Source organism: Psammomys obesus, unplaced genomic scaffold (genome assembly GCF_907164565.1).
Source record: "Psammomys obesus unplaced genomic scaffold, mPsaObe1.curated_primary_1811, whole genome shotgun sequence".
NCBI lineage: Eukaryota > Metazoa > Chordata > Mammalia > Rodentia > Muridae > Psammomys > Psammomys obesus.
In genome coordinates, this window is record NW_026596028.1 from 293,100 (window position 1) to 311,789 (window position 18,690).

At 55.7% G+C, this 18,690-nt stretch overlaps 1 protein-coding gene across 3 annotated transcripts; it reads right to left on the reverse strand.

Annotated features, from left to right (window-relative positions):
• Window positions 1-810: 810 nt before the first annotated feature.
• On the reverse strand, window positions 811-14,187 carry Ceacam1 (CEA cell adhesion molecule 1). Of its 3 annotated transcripts, XM_055620670.1 has the most exons (9): window positions 13,909-14,186; window positions 13,286-13,642; window positions 12,244-12,519; window positions 11,667-11,921; window positions 10,012-10,287; window positions 4,994-5,120; window positions 4,328-4,380; window positions 3,804-3,835; window positions 811-2,896 (listed from the first exon to the last, which is right to left on the reverse strand). In XM_055620670.1, the coding sequence occupies exons 1-9, from the start codon at window positions 13,970-13,972 to the stop codon at window positions 2,777-2,779; spliced, it is 1,560 nt and encodes a 519-aa protein (XP_055476645.1). In that variant the 5' UTR covers window positions 13,973-14,186; the 3' UTR covers window positions 811-2,776. The 3 variants fall into 3 exon arrangements, with proteins under 3 accessions (XP_055476645.1, XP_055476647.1, XP_055476646.1); XM_055620672.1 differs by lacking the exon at window positions 4,328-4,380 and having other exon boundaries at window positions 2,819-2,896; window positions 13,909-14,184; XM_055620671.1 differs by lacking the exons at window positions 811-2,896; window positions 3,804-3,835; window positions 4,328-4,380; window positions 4,994-5,120 and adding an exon at window positions 9,270-9,470 and having other exon boundaries at window positions 13,909-14,187.
• Between the last annotated feature and the right edge of the window lie 4,503 nt (window positions 14,188-18,690).

An 18,690-nucleotide genomic window follows, 5' to 3' on the forward strand; every position in this document is an offset into this window, starting at 1 on the left:
GTTCAAGTCCGGCCTGGTCTACAGAGTGAGTCCAGGACAGCCAGAGGTATGTTGGGAGACACGTTCTGGACGAGGCAGGGGCCATCAGCAGAGGCCATGGAGCTGATGAAGGGTGGGACGGGGGATCTGCAGAGACCTGAGGCCATTGTGCCAGGGTGCGGCACGTTGGCGTGGCGCGTGTGACGCGGGAAGGAGAGCTTCCCAGCGCTGACGTGTGGAGGCAGCGCAGCTTTGGATCCGCCGCAGAGGCGGCAGCGATTTCCTGCTGCTTCCGGGGTGCTGGGTGTGCAACAGGGTGGGGGAGGGCACACCACGCACGGATTTCCACTTCAAGTGACGAGATGAAACAGTCGGGGGACAGTCAGCGGACTCAGGTTGGAGGGTGGAGGCGGCAGACGGGGAAGAGGGAGGGGCAGGAGGCGCTGGAGAGAGCCCAGTGTGAGGCCACTCTGTGAGGACGGAGAGCTGGGCCTGTGGCGAGAGGGCCAGAGAGGCAGGCCCCTCCCTCCTGCAATGCCTCCCTGCGGGAGGACAGCCAGCGCTGTCGGAGCGGCTCGTTGCTCGCGCTTACACTTTGTGATGAATGTGCCGTGGATTTAGCGGGTTCTTAGGCGACTGCCTCAGAGGGCGGCTGCACTCTCAGCTGGCCCGGGCCCGGGCCAGCAACTGTCTTCTGTCTGTGAGAAAGACATTGTCCAGAGCAGTATCAGGTGGGGTGTGGCTGGGTGCCGGAGCCCTGTCTGACCATGCTAGACCCGGCTTCTCTCCTGAGCACGGCGAAACAGAGACAGACAGACACCCGCAAAGGAGAGCGGTGACACAGGATAATTCTTTATTACGGACATAGGGCAAGTTTACAGATACCCAGATCTGTCTCTAGTCCAGGCAAAATTAAATAACCCTGCACAGCAAGGGTGAAGCAAGACAGACAGGCTGCGTTTGGGCTGGAAATCCCTGAGAGAAATCCCTGAGTAGGAGAATCCTTCACCAATTCTCTGGGGAGCCCGTTAGGCACGGCGTGAGGCCGGACACTTAATACCCTCTGTACCGCGCCCAGGGAGGGCGAACCTGACAGAAGATTCCTGAGACTGCGAGGCCTCTCCTGCTGTGCTGGGACCATCCCAGCTGGGAGGGCAGGCTGCAGAGGCTGCGGAAAGGCCAGGGCTGGGCAAGAGCACCCGCTAACAGCCCGCATTCCCAGCGGAGCCCGCTGCACAGTGTTGTAAACGACGCCCCTGGCTTCGCTTGAGTGACTGTGTCCCTTTAATGGCACAGGCCACACGACCAGACACCTAGGAGCAGAGGCCAAGGTTCCTGAGGGTGCAGGGCAGCCCCGGAGTGCGCTGGGATCCAGGGATCCGCCCGGTGGCCACACTGATCTCAGCTGGCGGGAGGCTGCAGAGCGCAGAACTGTGAGATGGAGCCTGATATGCTAAAACTCTCTCTTGAAAAGAGGAAGGAGGGAAGGGAGGAAGGCAGGCAGGAAAGAGAGAGCCAAGGAGAAAGGGAAATGAACGCCTAGCCAGAGGGCAGCTGGAGGCCCCGGACTCCAGGAACTTCATTAGATCTCAATCTGGTGCAGACGAGGAAAGCCTGCCACTATTTTATTTTTTGAAGCTGAAGAGAGTTTTGTTAGATTTTAAAAGAAAAACACCAAAGCAGACAAACTGGAAATGTCAGCCTTGGCCTGGAGCAGAGGGGCATGGCCTTTGAGTCAGGCCCAAGGTCAGCTGGCAGCCTGCACAGGTGGGTGTGGAAAAGCCTCGGGGGAAAAAATGAGGAAGCCCAGAGTGTCAGAGAACAATTGCCCAGGCTCTGACCAGTGTCTGAAAAACAAAAAAAACAAAAAAACAAAAAACAAAAAACAAACCTATGAAAAGAGGGAAAGGCAGGCTTTTCTGACCCATTCAGAAAAGCAGGAGGCTTGGCCTGACCCTCGGTGGCGGGTCTGCAAGTGACTGCCTCGCTGTTTGCTCATTTATTTTGGTTTGGAACTCGTGGCTGGAGAGGCGGAGGGAGACAGGCGCTCAGGAGCTTCTTCACCTATGGCAGACGGATGAGCTCACTGGCGAGGCCAGCCAGCAGCTGCAACACCCGAGCAGTGGATTTTCTCAGAGAGGAAAACTCTGCACATCAGATGCAGCTTCTTTTAAGACAGTATCGCCGCTCTGCCAGGGCATCTTTTCAGATTCCCCCTTCAGGTTCCAGAAGACTGCCAGCCCCGCTTTCCGGGGCCCCTTCCTACTTGGGGTTAGAGACCTTGTCTTGCTCTTCCTCCCCTGGAGCTGTGGGCGCTGACAAGGGCCTTTCTTGCTGCTTTGAGTGGGTTTTCTGGGGAAAGGCTCAGAGCAGGGCGGGCTGGGTGCCACGGCGTGCTGGCTGCAGCTGCCCTTCCCGGGTGCGGGGCCTTCGCAGCCTTGACGTGGGCAAGTCCTTGCTTAGGTGACCTCCAAGGTCATGGAGCTTCAAGTAAGACTCTGCTACGCAGGACTTGGAATTGGGGGAGAGATGAATGTGCTCCAAGTCCAGGAAAGCGAAGGCGAAAGGCGGTGTTGACACCTCTCCTCGGCCAAGGAGAGTTGGGCCTCCTGCAGGCTCCAGGGTATCCCTCTTCTTCTGTTGACAGAGAGGCTGCAGCCCAAAGCTGCCACACTGTGTGTGTGTGTGTGTGTGTGTGTGTGTGTGTGTGTGTCCTCCTCCCCAGGGCACAACGATTTGCTTGTGGAGGAGAAATTCTGGGAACGCACCGTTGGTGCGGCCAGCAGACAGACTTTGCTCACTTCTTTTTTACTTCCGAATAAATGATTTCTGTGGCGCTTGGAGATGGAGAGGCTGACGTTGGTTCTTTCAGCCGCTGGGCACTGAAGTCCAGGGCAGAGTATGTGACGTCATCCGCCTGAAAGCAAGAGTGTTGTCAGTGACATCACTACACAAGGTTGTCAGGGCCTCACCTTGCCGCTGTGCTGTGGCCTCTGCCCACGCAAGGTGAGCGGTGGAGAGGGCTCCCGTCCCTGACAGCCTGAGGCCTGGCTGGCAGAGGAGACAGACTGCTGGGGACGCCTGGGCCAGGGCGAGAGCCAGCCGCCCACCGTGTGCGCGGCTAGGTCCCGCCTGACTGCACTGCTCTGCCAGGCGGGAGGACAGGTCACGATTGTGTCACTGTGGGTGGCTTCCGCCTGCCAGAGTTCAGACTGCGGAAGCGTCCTTACGGTTTAAAGTCTGTGGACTCTGGTGAAAGGCTGTGATGACACCGTTTTGGTAAGTGTTATAAAATGAAGGAGGAGGGTCTCAGAGCCGCTAGGCCGGACCCGTCCTCTGACGACGGAAGGAGAGTGGTGTGCCGCAGCCCGTGTGGGCAGTGCTGTGCCCATGTCCGCCCACTTAGTCCTTTAGTATGTTTTGGAGGAAGGAGGAATGCCCATCCCATCGGTAACCAGGCTGAGGGTCAGAGTTCAAGTTCCTTGTCAAGAGCCACAGAAGACGGGGAGTCGGCAGGGAGTGAACATGGGGTGAGGTTATTCAGACACGCCCTCCTGGGTGAGGCTCAGGGGCTCTTTTCACCAGGGCCCTGAGGAACAGACACCCACCCTGGATTTCGCAGTGGTGTCTCCCAGAAAGCCTCATTCTCAGCCTGGTGTGGAAGCACACGCTTGTCACGCCAGCACAGGAGCGGTGAAGGCCAGCCTCGGCTACATACTCAAGGTAGCCAACGCTCTCTCAACAGCCAGCCAACAACCCCCAAACGGTGCGGGGACCCGCTCCCTCCAGGGACATTCTTGAGCAGCGAAAGTGGCAGAGCTTACCTTCTTAGGAGAGCTGTCAGAGGGGCCCAGATCTAGGGGGCAAGAGACAGTCATCAGTGACTTTAGCAGGTGGAAGGGCCGGAGGTCGGGGCGGCTAGCTCCCCTCCGAGTCCAGTCCAGGCCCGCTGCCTTAGCGTCAGAGGAGCAGGACAGAGCCACCTGTTCCCCAGCCCACTCGATACCCACAGCCGATTCTTAGCAGCGTGGCCCAGGGGCAAGCAGGAACGCAGAGACCACACCAGCCAGATGGTCCACAGGACAGTCTCCCGAGGAGGACGCCCACAGCCAGTGTTGGTGGGAAGGAAGACACAGGACGGCCCTGGAAACCTGGCTTCAGGCTCGGCCTGGAGGGCAAGCCCTTCTCCAGGGCTCCCAGGCACCTGCTCTGTAGCTAGGAGGGGTGTGACTTCCGGGATCCTAGCTCTGGGAAGTGGGGATCCCGTCTGTGAAAACTCAGAAAGGATCCCCGCACAGAGCAGGCTGCGTGGCAGAACACGGGTTCTCATCCTGAGTGGTTTACTTACTGTGTCTGGAGGCTGAGGGTTTGTGCTCTGTGGGATCTCGCTGGTCACTTCCCCTAAATAAACATCAGACACTGTGACGGGTTCCCACGCACAGGGCCTTGCTCCCGGAGCTGGGGGGGGCTGTGGGCAGCTCGTGCCCGGGAGCTTGTGGTGCCAGCGGTGCCCGTCACGCCTCATTCCCTGGTCTAGTGTGACCCCTGCTCTTTTCACCCTTTGCTCTCCGTCCCGACCTCGAGTGGCCCCTGAAGCTGCAGAGGGCGGCCCCACCCAACACCTGGCCTGCTTGTCTCCCACGGGTGGTTCTGGCTTTCTCCTGCTCATCTTCTTGACCGGGAGGACCTAGTGCGGCTTCTTCATCTCGGGGCCTCACCTCAGCCTGCCCTGCCCCTCCTGCTGCAGCAGTGCATCCTCTGCCTGCTGAGCTCCTCAGTCTCCCTCTCCTTGGACCTTGGCTTTCTGACTAGAGGACAGAGGGAGTAACTGAACCCGCTCTCTGAGCAGGTGGGAATGGGCTCCAAGAAGCACAGGAGTTCGGGGAGCGTGAGAGTCGGGGGTCAGAGAAGCAGAGGCTAGGAATGGAGGAAGGGCGGCAGAGCAGAGAGAAGCCCTGCCCGCTCGCAAGCATGGCATGAGACCTGGAGGAGACAAGAGGGAAGGCCATCCTACCCGCCAGTCTTCCTGAAATACAGGAAATACGCCAGGGCTCCCACCAGAGCCACCCCGGCTGCAGCCCCCACCACGATGCCGGCGATGGCGCCCCCAGACAGGCCAGAACTTCCGCGTGTTGGGTCAACTGTCAGGGAGAGAAAAGACAGTGAGGAACGGAGTGAAAGTATTTTCCAGTGTGTCCTGGGGACTGTCAGCTCGGAGCATCCCTGTTTGCCCTTTGGGGAGCGCTTCCTGGGGGAAGTTCGAGGGATGCGCTGAAGCAGGAGGCTCAGCAGGTCTCTCCCTCACTGTGTCCTAAGTTCTTCTCCCTCTTCCTTCCAGTCCCCAGTTTCGTCCTGGCAGTCATGTGGGGCTGTGGGACAGGGTGACTGCTGTTGTGTGTGCTGACTCGTCCAGGGTCCTCACGGCTACGTCTGTTTTCGGGGTCTCAGCTGTGGCAGCCGTGAGTAAGTGTCTCTGCGTCCATGATCTAGCTGACAGAAGGCCCAGGCTAGCTCGGCGCACCAGCTCCTCTGCGCAGAGGCTCTGCTCTCTGCTGGGGGTAGGAAAGCAGAGCAGACTCTGCAAGGCCCCGAAGGCCCCAGCCCCTCTGCCGGGCGACCGGGCGACCGTGACTCAGCCTCGCAGAAACTCTGCTGTTCGGAACTGTGCCGCAGCAGAGGACAGTCCTCCTTCTCTGCTCCTATGGAATCTGAGTGCATGTGGCCGAGGCTGGCCCAGGCTAACCCTCACGGTCTAAGGCTATCACAGCCATGTCCTGGAGGTGAAAACTAGTAACCTCCCAGGCTTGAAATTTTTCGCCAGACCCGCCCCTTTCTGTCTCGTTTCCAGTCAGCAGCCGCGTGCTTTCAGGGTTTGGATAACGTCTTTGCTCCTCTCCTCCCTCTTTACTCTGTTGTATTTAACCATTTGAGGCTCAGCGCTTGTCAGCCTTCTCAAGAGCGATTAATCGTTACAGTATTTATCACAGTAAATAGAGTGTGACATGGTATGACGTGGTCGGCCTGTATTTATTCATTTATAAGATGAATTTGACACACTGCAATTACTTCCATTTAAAGGATGAAAAAACGGAGGCTTAGAATGATCTTTTTAAAGAAGGACGTTAAAATCTGGGTGGTTGCTCAGGTCAACCTGCTGGTCTACCAGCCAGACCTCAAGGCTGCCACTGTGGTAGGGAGGACTACAGCTTCCTGTGCTTCCTGTGCGTGCACTTGCTGTACTTCCTGTGTGTGCACTTCCTGTGCGTGCATTTCCTGTGTGTGCCAAACTGTTACTTGGTCATTACATTAGGTCTCTAAAAGCTACTACGAGGCAGGTGAAGGGTGTGATGCAGCCTAAGTCTTAGCGGTCAGAGGCTGGGGACGGGGACTGTGAGTCTGACAGGAGCCTGGGCTATACAATGAGATCCTTGCCTCAAAAAGAGCTGATTCAGCTGGTGCCAGGAGGGAAGTGAAGGTTAGAACGAAGGTAAACAACACAGAGGTAGAGTAACAGGATACAAAGCTGATGTACCAAAAGCTGTTTTTGCAAAAATGATTAACAACCTTTTCCCAGATGAACTTAAAAAAAGGTGGATATCACTGAAACGTGAGACCTTTCCGTCCCTTCTTCAGAACGCCAGGAATAAGAAGAGTTCTCCATAGTTACAGGCCACCTGTTGGTGGCCTGGTGGCCACCGGTTCCCAGAAACCAGGGCTCTACAGAGAGGGAAGCATGAAGAAACATGAAGCTGAATAGATGCATCACCGATACGACTAAATCAACAGAACTTCCCAAAGTTTCACAGCCTTTAACTATAAAAAAAACTCTATGAGAAAGTCTAGCTCCGTGTAAACGCCACACGTGGATGCTCACACACACACCAGCGTCCCTCTCACTGGCGGCTTTTCCTCTACGGTCAGGAGGAACACAGGACGCTGTGTGACCGCTCTTCTCTAGAGACCCTTGGGAGTCCTGCACGGAGCCGTTCGGCTAGCAGTGAAGCCGCAGGTGCTTGACTGTGAGGTGGCGAAGCCTGCAGAGGCTGCAGACTTGCTCAGGGAACATCCTTAGCATCGCACAGACGGTTCTTAGAACCAAAGAGCAACCGGCACAGTCGTGGCTAACAAAATGAGCATGCCCGAATGAACTGCCCCAGTACTGCCCATGAACAGTCAGGTCCCCCTTTTCCTGGCAGTACTGGACGCTGAACCTAGGGCCTCATTCCACTGAGTGATAGTCCCAGCCCAAACGGCGAACAATCTGATGGGAGGTTAGGAAAGTATCTTAATTTATGAGAGCATCAAAAAGAGTGAAATACTTAATCAACTCCACTAAAAAGATAAAAGGCTTGCGCCAGAAAACTTTCAAGTATTTCTCTAAGAGATGATGAAAGCGGACAAGAAGTGAAAGACATCGGAGCTGGCGGGCTGGAAGACTTCTCCTAACTTCTGTTGTTTTGCAGTACAGGGGATTGAACCTAGAGCCTTGTGCACGGCCTTGAACTAGCTCTGTTAGGTAATCTTAGCTTCTTGAGTAGCTGGAATTCAGGCACGAGCCTGGAATTGCCTGAAAGGTCTGTTTTGTTTTGTTTTTTTAATAGATGACAATATTACTGAAAGTAGGTAGTCTATCAATTCTATGCACATCAGATTAAAACCCCAGGGGCATTTTATATAGAAATAGAAATAGCTGTCCCCAAACTCACTCTATAGACCAGGCTGGCCTCAAACTCTCAGAGCTCTGCCTGTCTCTCCTTCCTGAGAGCTGGGATGACGGGTGAGCACCACAACCAGCCTTAAAAGGGTCTTGAAACAGAGGAACAGAATCGCAGGACATCCTTCACGATTTCATAATTTTAGCACAAATCTGCAATAATCTAAACAGTCTGATGTAAAGGCAGATGTGTAGATCAGCGAAATAGAATGGACAGCCCAGGCCTGCTCATGTCCACTGGCCAATGCCTGAAGTTAGTTGGCTCATGGTAAATGTGTGTGTGCGTGTGTGTGTGTGTGTGCGCGTGTGTGTGTGTGTGTGCGTGTGTGTGTGTGTGTGTGTGTGTGTGCGCGCCCGTGTGTGTCAGACTGGACAGGCTGGCATAGCCAACACTTCGTTTGTATTTTGTATGTTTGTTACAACATTCATCTCTGCTGGCTCTTTTGAAAGATAGAATTAATTGGTGTAAAACCATTGTCCTATCGGGTTTCAGAGCTTGGAGTCATTTGCTGTCCAGCTGCACCTGTGACATGAGTTTTGATCAGGCTGGTAAGGTTGTTAAATGACTAAGGAGAGTCTTTTAAACAGCAGATGCTGGGGAACAGGGTACCCGGGCAACAGAACAAGGTTAAGTCATCACGGAACCGCATATACAAATCAGCTCTAAGTGAATCCGCCGCAAACTGTAAGACTTTAGAAAGCAGCAGGGAACCTCTCGGGAATTGGATTTGGCATGGTTCCTTTGTCATGACGTCAGATATATAGGCAACAACAAAGCAGATAACTTGGACTTCAGCAAGACTGAAAATGTCTGTGTGTCAGAGGGTCATCGGCCAACAGCGCAGCGGGCCTCCACGGCGTCTTTCTCCGTGATCAAGGCGTGGACCCTAGGGCCCATCACTGGATGACATAAGGAAAATGTGACGTATCTCACATGGTGTGGGGTTAGACCTTAAAGGGAGGCAGTTGTGTCAGTGTGATCATGCGGAAGAGCCTGGCGGGTGTGCGCTGAGTGAGGGAAGCACAGAAAGACGCTCATTCTGAGACTCTCAGAAGCCTGAGGAGGCAGGGAGCAGGCTGAAGGTGTGCCAGAGGCTGAGCGACAGCTGTGAGTCGCCAAGCACAGCCAAGCACAGCCAAGCACAGAGCAGAGGCTGAGGTCGGCAGGGAAAGGCGTGGCAGGGCGTTAGAGCCTGCCGTGGTGGACTGCAAAGAAACAAGATACATTTCAAGTGTCTTAGCATGAAAATGATAAGGAAAATAGCAGATGTGGTAATTAGCTCGGGTTAATCATTTCACATTGTATCTAGAGAATATTTCTCCTGAATGTATTCAACTATTCTATCAATTTAAAAGCCATTGGTAACAATGAACAAAGGAATTTACCAGGAAAGTGAAAAGTCCACTTCCAGAATGGCAGAAAATTCTTGTGAATAAAACATCTGACAAGAGGTTAATGTTCAAAATGAATAAAGAAACTCCTAACACATTGGCAAAAAACAGCCAACCAACCAACCAACCAAAACAAAAAACACCAACCCATCTGAAAAACAAGGAAAAGACTTGAATAGTTAAAAAAAAAAAAGGATTTAATGTCCAATTAAAGACCATTTCTCAACCATTAACAAAAGGGAAATCAAAATCACAACAAAATACAGCCTGACCTCTCTCAGGAGAGATACTATTAAAGACAAAAACAGAAAACGAGTTTTGGACGCTGAAGAAATCGGAGCACTTGCGTGTGGCTGAATGGAAGGTGACAGGGAACCTGGGGCTCCTGGAAACAATTTAAGAATTGTATTGGGCTCAGTTCTGCAGCGGGCTTGGAGGGGCGGAGCAGGCGCATGGAAACTCTGGAAATGGACCTCGGGACCGGTCACATGGCAACACAGACAGGCCTTATGCCGGTGACAGACGTTTTAGAATTCCTAAAGTGGTAAATCTTAAGCAAACCCGTGTGTGCGTGTGTGTCTTGCTTGCTGTGTCTGTGCAGCACAGGCGTGCCTGGGGCCTGGGGCTGGGGCTGGGGTGGGCGGGGAGGGCGCCGAGCTCCTCGGAGCTGCTTGGGGGGGGGGGTGCTGTGGACTGAACCGCCTTTTCCTCGACAGCTGCAATTGCATATAAGTGTGCAAACAAGTTTGGGCTCAGCAGGTGACTTGCTTGTCACCAGGCCTGACTCACCTGAGTTCAGTCTCCAACCCCAGAGTCCTGGCTCTCACAGATTGCCCTCTGACCTCCCCACACGGGTGTGGAACACACACGCCAAATGAATGAATGCCGACGCGACACGAAACTCAGAGGGTGGAAAAGCCACTCACTTATCACCGCCAGCCGGACCGGGTTGCTCCTCCTGGTGCTGACCGGGTTGGAGGCCTCACACTGGTAGTCCCCGGCGTCCTCCCGCCACACCGGCTCGATGGCGAGGGTGCTGTTGTTCCCGGAGAGCGTCGTCCTGTCCGTGAGCCTCAGACTCTGGCCGTTGAAGAGCCAGCGGATGGAGACTTCGCTGCCGCTGAAGAGGCACGTCAGGAGCACAGAGTCCATTTCCTTAACTGTAGTGTTGGCGACCTCAACGGAGGGCCAAGTCACTGGCTCTGAGGACAGAGGAGGGACCGGCTGAGAGCCCTTCTTCCCCTCGGAGGTGCGGCCCGCTCCAGGTCGCAGAGAAAGTGGGTTCAGCTGTCAGGGCCCACCAGACCCCGTGACCGCTGACTCAGAACCTCCGTGTAGCTTCCGCACTAGGAACCCACCTCGCCCACGTGTCCAGAAACTCCCCCAGGGGCCGTTTTCCTGCTGGCTTTTGTGCACATCTGTGAGTGTGCACAGTCAGGGACCTCCGTGGTGAAACAGCTGTCTGTCTCCTTCCCACTTGTCACGGGAGTAGGACGCCCAGCTGACCTTACGGGGTGTTAGAGCCTAGACCCCAGAACGGGGGACCTCACTTCCCCATGGAAAGGGTTTCTATGGGGAGAGAGATGCTGTCTCCTCCGTGTGGCTACAGGCTAGATACCGCAGTGAGGAAGGCGCGCCATGGTGCTAACTAACCGCGCCTCCCCTCCAAGCCTCACTCCTGACTCTCAAGACGGTCTCACTGCAGAGTCCTGATAGCCTGGAGCTTATCATGTAGACCAGGCTGGCCTGAGATCATCTGCCTCAGCCCCCGGGCTCCAGGATCACGGCTGTGTTGGCACATGCCTAATGGGCCTCACCACAAATAGTTCTTGGTCCTTTTCTTGTCCATTCCCCTGCATGGAGCCTCAGCTTGAAGGTCGCTGTCCTGCAGGCCTGAGCTCGGCCGACCTCAGAGCCCACTAACCCAGCGCTCGCCTCCTCGAACTCCCGATCTCCACCCCAGAGACTCCGCTGTCTATCCCTGACACTTTTGAGCCGGGGTAGCTTTGGCTGGCCTGGAACTCAGACATCTCTACCCGCCTCTCTCTCCTTAGTGCTGGGATTGAAGGCGTGCCACCACACTTAGCAAAAGAACAGGGCTTCCGCTGACTGAGAACGGGTCCCAGGCCCCCCTTCCTGTCCCATAGCCTCAGCCACCCAGTGAGACGAGGGCAGAGCTGGGGCGGGGAGTTTTCTCCTCTCGTTTGGAGAAAAAGAATGTCAGCACGGTTCAATGCTCGCTCAGGGGTTCCCTCTCCGCTGGTGCTGGTGCTCAGAGGTGGAAAGCGGAGGTGACAGGAAGGTACCGACAGAAGGACCTCCTTGACCTTAGGTCTCTCCATCCCCTGGAGAGGACGGAGAGTGCCTCATGGCACCTGAGGCTTTTCAAGGCTGGGAGAACCCCTCAGTCCCCAGCTCCCCCCCCCCACACACAGCAGCTGGGAGCCATCGGAGAGGGTTAGATTGGCGGGCGATGGAGGAGGGTCGGGCTGGGCGCAGTCCCACAGGCACCGCTACACACTCATTTGTCCCAGCTTCCCAGGGGACCGAAAGACCCCCCAAGCCTGCGTAAGCCGCCTACCGAGGACTGTGACGTTCCTGACGGCGGTCCTGTTGAGGCCTGTGACGGCGTTGTGGGCCAGGCAGGCGTAGGTGCCACTGGCCTCGGTGGTGATGTTGGGGAGGAGGAGCTCCTGCGAGTGTGCCTGGAGCGTCCCGTTGACCAGCCAGGAGTACTGCGCGGGCGGGTTGGAGGCCGCGTGGCAGGAGAGGCTGAGGTTGGCCCCGGGAGGGAAGTGAGTGTCCGAGGGGGAGATGAGCGGGGCATCCGGACCATCTGGAGCACACAGAGCAGAGCCGCGTGTGACGTCAGCAGGAGGAAGGGGAGCTGGGGTCCTCGCCTGAGTCTGTGGAGCCTGCTCAAGGCGCTGGCCACCTCCAGCACGCGCTCACAACAGCCCCAGGGACCCTGAGCCCGAGGCGCTCTGCCTCGCGTCACCCCCGCCTCCCTAGCAGGAGGAGCTTCCTCAGCCTCGCTCAGCGCTGGGCCCGCCGCCCCGGTCTGTGGGTGTGTGGGTCTGTGCCAGGCGGCCAGCAGGGCCGGAGTGTTCTGGCTCGTATGTGGGCAGCCGTAGGCAGGACGGGACAGAGTTACTCACAGGTGATGTTGAGGAAGAGCGGGTGGCTTCGGCGGGTGCTCACCGGGTTCCGGGTCTCACACTCGTAGGACCCCATGTCGGCCCTCAGGACCGTGAGCAAAGTGAGGGTCCCGTTGTCAGAAAGCTGCAGCCTGTCGCCGTCTGAGAGGATTTCTCCGTTTCTCCTCCACAGGTAGGTGGTGTTCGGAGTCTCGGGTTCGCACGTCAATACCACGGGGCCCTCGCCCTCCGTGGGGCTGGAGTTGTTGCTGGTGACGGTGGGCGTGGGTAGCGGGGCTGCGCAGACGAGAGACGGCGCTGTGTGGCCGGGGCCTGGCAAGGGCCGCGTCAGGCAGCGCTGCCTTCCTTTCCCTGCCAACCAGCTTAAGAAACCAGGCAGCCGGCGAAGTTCGGGCAGACAGAGCAGGCGGGCGCCGGAGCGAGGCTCAGCGAGTTCGCTGAGCTGAGGGTGGTGTGGACACGGTCAAGACTGACTCAGTTCTACGACAGGGCACGTGGTGAAGGATCCTTGCCACGCCTGCAAACCAGCCCTATTCGAGCCCCGACCCCCGGGAGCCAGCGACCCCGGGAGCCAGCGTCTAGGACGATTTGCCTGCAGGAAACATTCCCAGGCCAGGACACCCTGGAGGCAGGGATCTGCTCCTCCAGGCCTCAGGGGACCACCAGAGCAGGGTCTCTCGTACCTCTCCACTGCGCTGGGCCTCGGAAGCAGGCGCGCAGGCGCCACCTCAGTCCTGGCTCTCTGACCGGCTGCCGGCCCGCTCTACCAGCAGGTCAAATTCCAACCCGGGGCAAGCTTCCCAGGGCTCCCGAGCTCAGGCCGGGCCAGAGGCCCTCCTGGGGCCCGAAGGACCGTCCCGAGGCCATGGTCAGAGTGAGCATCCTGGGGCGCCGGCAGGGTGTGGCGTCCGTGGACGGCCCTCACCGCCTTCAAGCGAGGCCACCGGCCTGCCGCTGCCCCACTCAGTGCCCACAGCGTGGGGAACCGCGCAGCCCCGCTCGCTGTGGGCACGGCCAGCTCCGCGCAGGAGCAGACACTTACGGAGCACCTGGAAGCTCACGGACGCCTGCTTCGTGGAGAAGTCGGCGAGGATGACGTTTATCAGGTAGGGCCCCGCGTCGCCCTGGCTGGCGTTCCGCAGCAGCAGGGACCCGTTGGTGAGCAGCGTCTCCCGGCCGGTGCTGGCCGCCCCGTCCACGGTCTGGTTGCTGGACAGGATGAGGTGCCCGATCTCCTTTTCCGGGGTCACGCGGTCTCTGTACCAGTAGATGACCTGGAGTGTCTCGGGCAGCTTGTGGGCCACGAGAAGAACGCTCTCGCCCTCCGCCACGAGGGGCGGCACGGCCTCGGCGGTGATTTGGGCAGAGGCGGGCGAGCTCCAGCAGGTCACCAGCGCGGCTGGAGGGAGGGACGGCGCCGTCACTACCGCGGCCCTTGGCAGAGCCCCTCGTCACCTCCCTCCCTCCCTCCGCACCCCGTCCTCCCCCGGGCGCTCACCCCCACGGCCCTCACCCCACTCTAAGGCCCTCGTTTCCCGCCTCCCTGCTCTGTCCCGAGCCCCTCCAGCCGCTCTGCTCCCCGCCGACCCGGCCTCCCGCCGCCTCGGGCCACCGCTCAGGCCCCCTCTCCCGGGAGACCCTCCCCACCCCCGGGACGGCGCCCACCCGCGAGCAGGAGCCCCGGCCAGCGGACCCGGCCTTCGCGGGGAGAGGCTGAGGCGCGCTCCATGGTGCCCCTCTCCGACAGCGGTGTGAGCGCACGGTGAGTGCGCGCGGTGGACGCTCCGCTTTTCTTTCCGGGGCCCAGCCTCCTCCCAGAGGAGGGACCCTGCGAGTCACACGGGCGGGCGGAGTCTCCGACACCTCTGTGCCCGCGCCCAGCCCTCCACTCCTTCCTTTCCGGCTCGGTGCTCCAGAACAACCCCGGGCCCGACCCTGCCGTGTCCACCCGGGCCCGACCCTGCCGTGTCCACCCGGGCCCGGCCCTGCCGTGTCCACCCCGGGGCCGGCCCTGCCGTGTCCTGGCCTGGGGTCTGTCATCACGGGGGCGGGTGTGAGGTTCGGAGCCCCTGCACTTCTAAGAGCCAAGAGTGACACAAAAGTCCAGTGGAGCCTGGCGCCCGGGTCCCCGCTGACCAGGGAAGGTGGGATTTACTCCCAGCCGGAAGTGGCAGTCACCTGTGGGGGTTGGGAGAGGCTGAGCGATGACCAGGTAGGACCCATCCGGGTCCCTGGGTGCCAGTCCAGTTGTCCTGGGTGTGCAGAGGAGGAGGTGACCGTGCCTCTGGAGGGGACTGTGTGCCGGGTCTCCCCATGGGGGACCAGGGACGGCCACCCCCTCCACCCTCCCCACCGTCCCCACCCTCGCCTCCCATGCTGGCTGGTTAGTCTGCCCTCACCCTCCATGGCCTTTCTGGGATGGTGGCCTTTCCCCGAGACGACAGACGACGTGAGGAGGGAAGGGACTGCAGAGCCGGGTCCCCAGGACACAGGAGGGATCCCCAGGAGGGCGCCCACGTCTGCCGGGCCGGGCGGTCCGGAGTGTCCCTGGTCCAGTGCCGCCCCCTGCTGTTCGCGAGGAGGCCTGCCGCCTGTGCCTGCCGCCCCGAGGGTGACCGCGCTGAGCCCTGATCCCAGGAAAGGCCCGGAGGACACTGGGAGAGCAGAGACCCACCCTGACCTGCAGGTCCAGGTGACTAACGCGCTGAGCCACCTTCCCTGCGGGCGGGTTAGTGCGTCCTGTTCAGGGCTCCCACAGCCTCGCCCTTTGCTCGCCTGCAAATTGTTTTATTCTCAATTTAAAATTTTAAAGCTAAGTCCATTCATTCACCAACAAAAGCACATTTTAGAATTATAGCATGAAATGAACAAACCCTGCAGGCTTCTCGGCGTTTGCTACTCCTCGTGTTAGTCTTTGAGATTCAGGTGCGTTAGGTCCCTAGTCCCAGGAATTCTACAAAATCACAGTTGTGACTCGTTAAACACGCTTCTGAGTGCCTTCACAGTCTACCATTTTTATAGCTGAGATTCGTGTTTAAAGGCCCCAAGTTGCCTACGGGAGCTACATGGTGCAGGGACCTTCAAAGAGGAAAAGTGTAACTTCCAGCCCACGCCTCTCGGAGCGTGGCAGCCCCGCGTGGACTCACCCTCTCACCCTGGCCGAGAGAGATGGGAGCTGGTTAGGGGCAGTGCATCTCGTTAAGCTCGCCCTTTCCTGCCCTCCTTCCCCGCATGTTCAATTAGGTAGGGGCGTGCCTACATGCTCGGCTACAGGAAGGAACAGGTGATCTCAGTTAGCGCGTCTGGGTCCCCCGCTTTCCCGTAGAGACAGGTACTGTTTCCTGTCGTGTGCTCTGCACGCGCCCGCTGATGGACACCTGGGTCCACTTTCCCGCCGCACCGAATGGAGCAGCGGTGGTCACGGGGACCCAGAAATCTCTGTGGTGGGGCACGTGTTGTCCTGGGATAGACCACACGGAGTAGCTGCGTCCCGCTCTGCATGGCTTCACATACTGACCGCATTCATTTTCCCGCCCACCTGGTGCGCTCGTTTTTAAACTATCTTATTTGGGGTATCTAGCCCCCCCAACCCTTCAACCCCTTTGAAGAGAAGGTTAGTGGGGAGGGTGGTGCAGACCCCTTTACTTCTCTCGCTGTTTAAGGTCGATGGGTTCTTTGGGGCTACGCCAGTCTCCATCCATGTGCTGTGAAGCGTCTCTCCTGGGCCTTTCCAAACCGCCACACTGTCGTTCTCTGGTTTCTCCAAACTGCCACACTTTTTTTCTGGGCTCCTATTTATAGTCCTCAGAGTCCTCACGCCCCTCTCTGTGCTGCACGAGGCAGATCGTTACCAGCTGGCAAAGACCAGCAGGAGGCACTTATCAGCTGTGGACAAACTGAAGCCCAAACTAAAACCCCACACTTGAGACTAAAACAAAAACATATTCACATGACATAACTGAGTTTTTAAAGAAGCCAAAGCTTCCATTACACATTCCCCTTTTTGTTTAAAAAAATGGCCCTTTCTCTAACATTACTAAACTGTATACAGTAAGAATGATTACGAGAACTATCAGGTAAGAATTACGTTCCCGATGTCCAGTCCATTTGTATTTGGCATCCTTGGAAAAAATATTCCACTATTTATCCTATCCTGGTGAGTTCAAAGTTCTGTACCTAAATCACTTTCTTATCATATCTTGTATCTATCATCCTAAAACATCTATCTAGACCTTAAGACATATTTTTAGATCTGAAACACACTCTGTGTAGCGAGGGCACCCAACCGTCAGCCACCCACCCATACATCCGACAGGCTTTACTGTGACGCAGGGATTTTTTTTTTCTTTTTTCTTTTTCTTTTTCTTTTCTTTTTTTTTTTTTGAATTTTATTTTTTTATCAGTTACATTTTATTAACTCTGTATCCCAGCCATGTCCCGATCCCTCATTCCCTCCCAGTCCCTCCCTCCCTCATCTCCACCGTGCCCCTTTCCAAGTCCACTAATAGGGGGGACCTCCTCCCCATTCATCTGATCCTGTTTTATCAGGTATCTTCAGGACTGGCTGCAAAGCTCTCCTCTGTGGCCTAACTGTGGCTCCTCCCTTGGGGGATGGGGAGGCCAAAGAGCCAGTCATTGAGTTCCTGTTAGAAATAGTCCTTGTTCCCCTCACTATGGGAAACCAATTGGTTACTGAGCTACCACAGGCTACATCTGAGCAGAGGCTCTGGGTTATATACATGGTCCTTGGTTGAATGCCAGTCTCAGAAAAGACCCTGTGCCCAGAAATATTTGGTCCTTGTGGAGCTCCTATCCTTTCCTCATCAGACTAACTCCCCTTCTTTCTTATGATTCCCTGTACTCTGCCAAAGGTTTGGACATGAGTCTTTGCTTTGAAAACACTGCTAGTTAGAGTCTTTCAGATGAGCTCAGTAGACTCCTGTCATATGTTCAATGCGCATCCCATCTGTCTTTCTAAACGAGGATTGATCATCTTACCCCATGTCTGCTCTCTTGATTATCTTTTTTAGGTGTACAGATTTCATTACGTTTATCACATCTTATAGGTCTATATAAGTGAGTATATGCCGTGTTTGTCTTTCTCCTTCTGGGATATTTCACTCAGGATGATCTTTTCTAGATCCCACCATTTGCCTGCAAATTTCATGATTTCCTCCTTTTTGATTGCTAAGTAGTATTCCATTGTGTAAAAATATCACAATTTCTGTACCCATTCCTCCGTTGATGGACATCTGGGTTGTTTCCAGGTTCTGGCTATTACGAATAAAGCTGCTATAAACATGGTTGAGCAAATATCCCTTTTGTGTACTTGAGCAAACTTTGGGTATATACCTAGTAGTGGTATAGCTGGGTCTTGAGGAAGCACTATTTCTAATTGTCTTAGAAAGCGCCAGATAGATTTCCAGAGTGGTTGTACCAGTTTACATTTCCACCAGCAGTGGAGGAGGGTTCCCCTTTCTCCACAACCTCTCCAGCATGTGTTGTCCCTTGAGTTTTTCATCTTGGCCATTCTGATGGGTGTAAGGTGAAATCTCAGGGTCGTTTTTATTTGCATTTCCCTAATGGCTAATGAGGTTGAGCATTTCTTTAAGTGTTTCTCTGCCATTCGATATTCCTCTGTCGAGAATTCTCTGTTTAGCTCTGTACTCCATTTTTTAATTGGATTACTTGATTTTTTGCTGTTTAACTTCTTTAGTTCTTTATATATATTGGATATGAGTCCTCTGTCAGATAAAGGGTTGGTGATGATTCTTTCCCAATCTGTAGGCTGTCGTTTTGTTTTGATGACAGTGTCCTTTGCTTTACAGAAGCTTTTCAGTTTCATGAGGTCCCGTTTATTGATTGTTGCTCTTAGAGCCTGTGCTGTTGGTGTTCTGTTCAGGAAATTGTCTCCTGTGCCAATGAGTTCTAGGCTGTTCCCCACTTTTTCTTCTAACAGATTTAGAGTATCTGGTTTTATGTTGAGGTCTTTGATCCACTTGGACTTTAGTTTTGTGCAGGGTGATAAATATGGATCTATTTACATTTGACGCAGGGATTTTGAAGGGCTGGCCGCTCAGTCTCTGCAAAGGTGGACAGTTTCCCAGGGTCCTGCTTGTTCAGTTTGCTCACACAGCCTGCTTGCAGGAGTTGAAGGACGGTTTTCTTCTCCACAGTTCTTGCCGCATTTGTTTCTTTGATGCCATCATCTTCTGTGAAGTAGAATGGAGGTGCTTCCAGGAGCAGATGTCTCTCTGTCAGAAAAGCCTTTTATTATTAATGCATCTTTACTTGCTATATGTGTAGATCTCTGGAGTGTTTGAAGGCTACCTGTTTGTCTACCCTGATGTACTGCGCAATCATATCTATCTGCCCATCATATCTATCTGCCCATCATATTTATCTGCCCATCATATCTATCTGCCCATCATATCTATCTGCCCATCA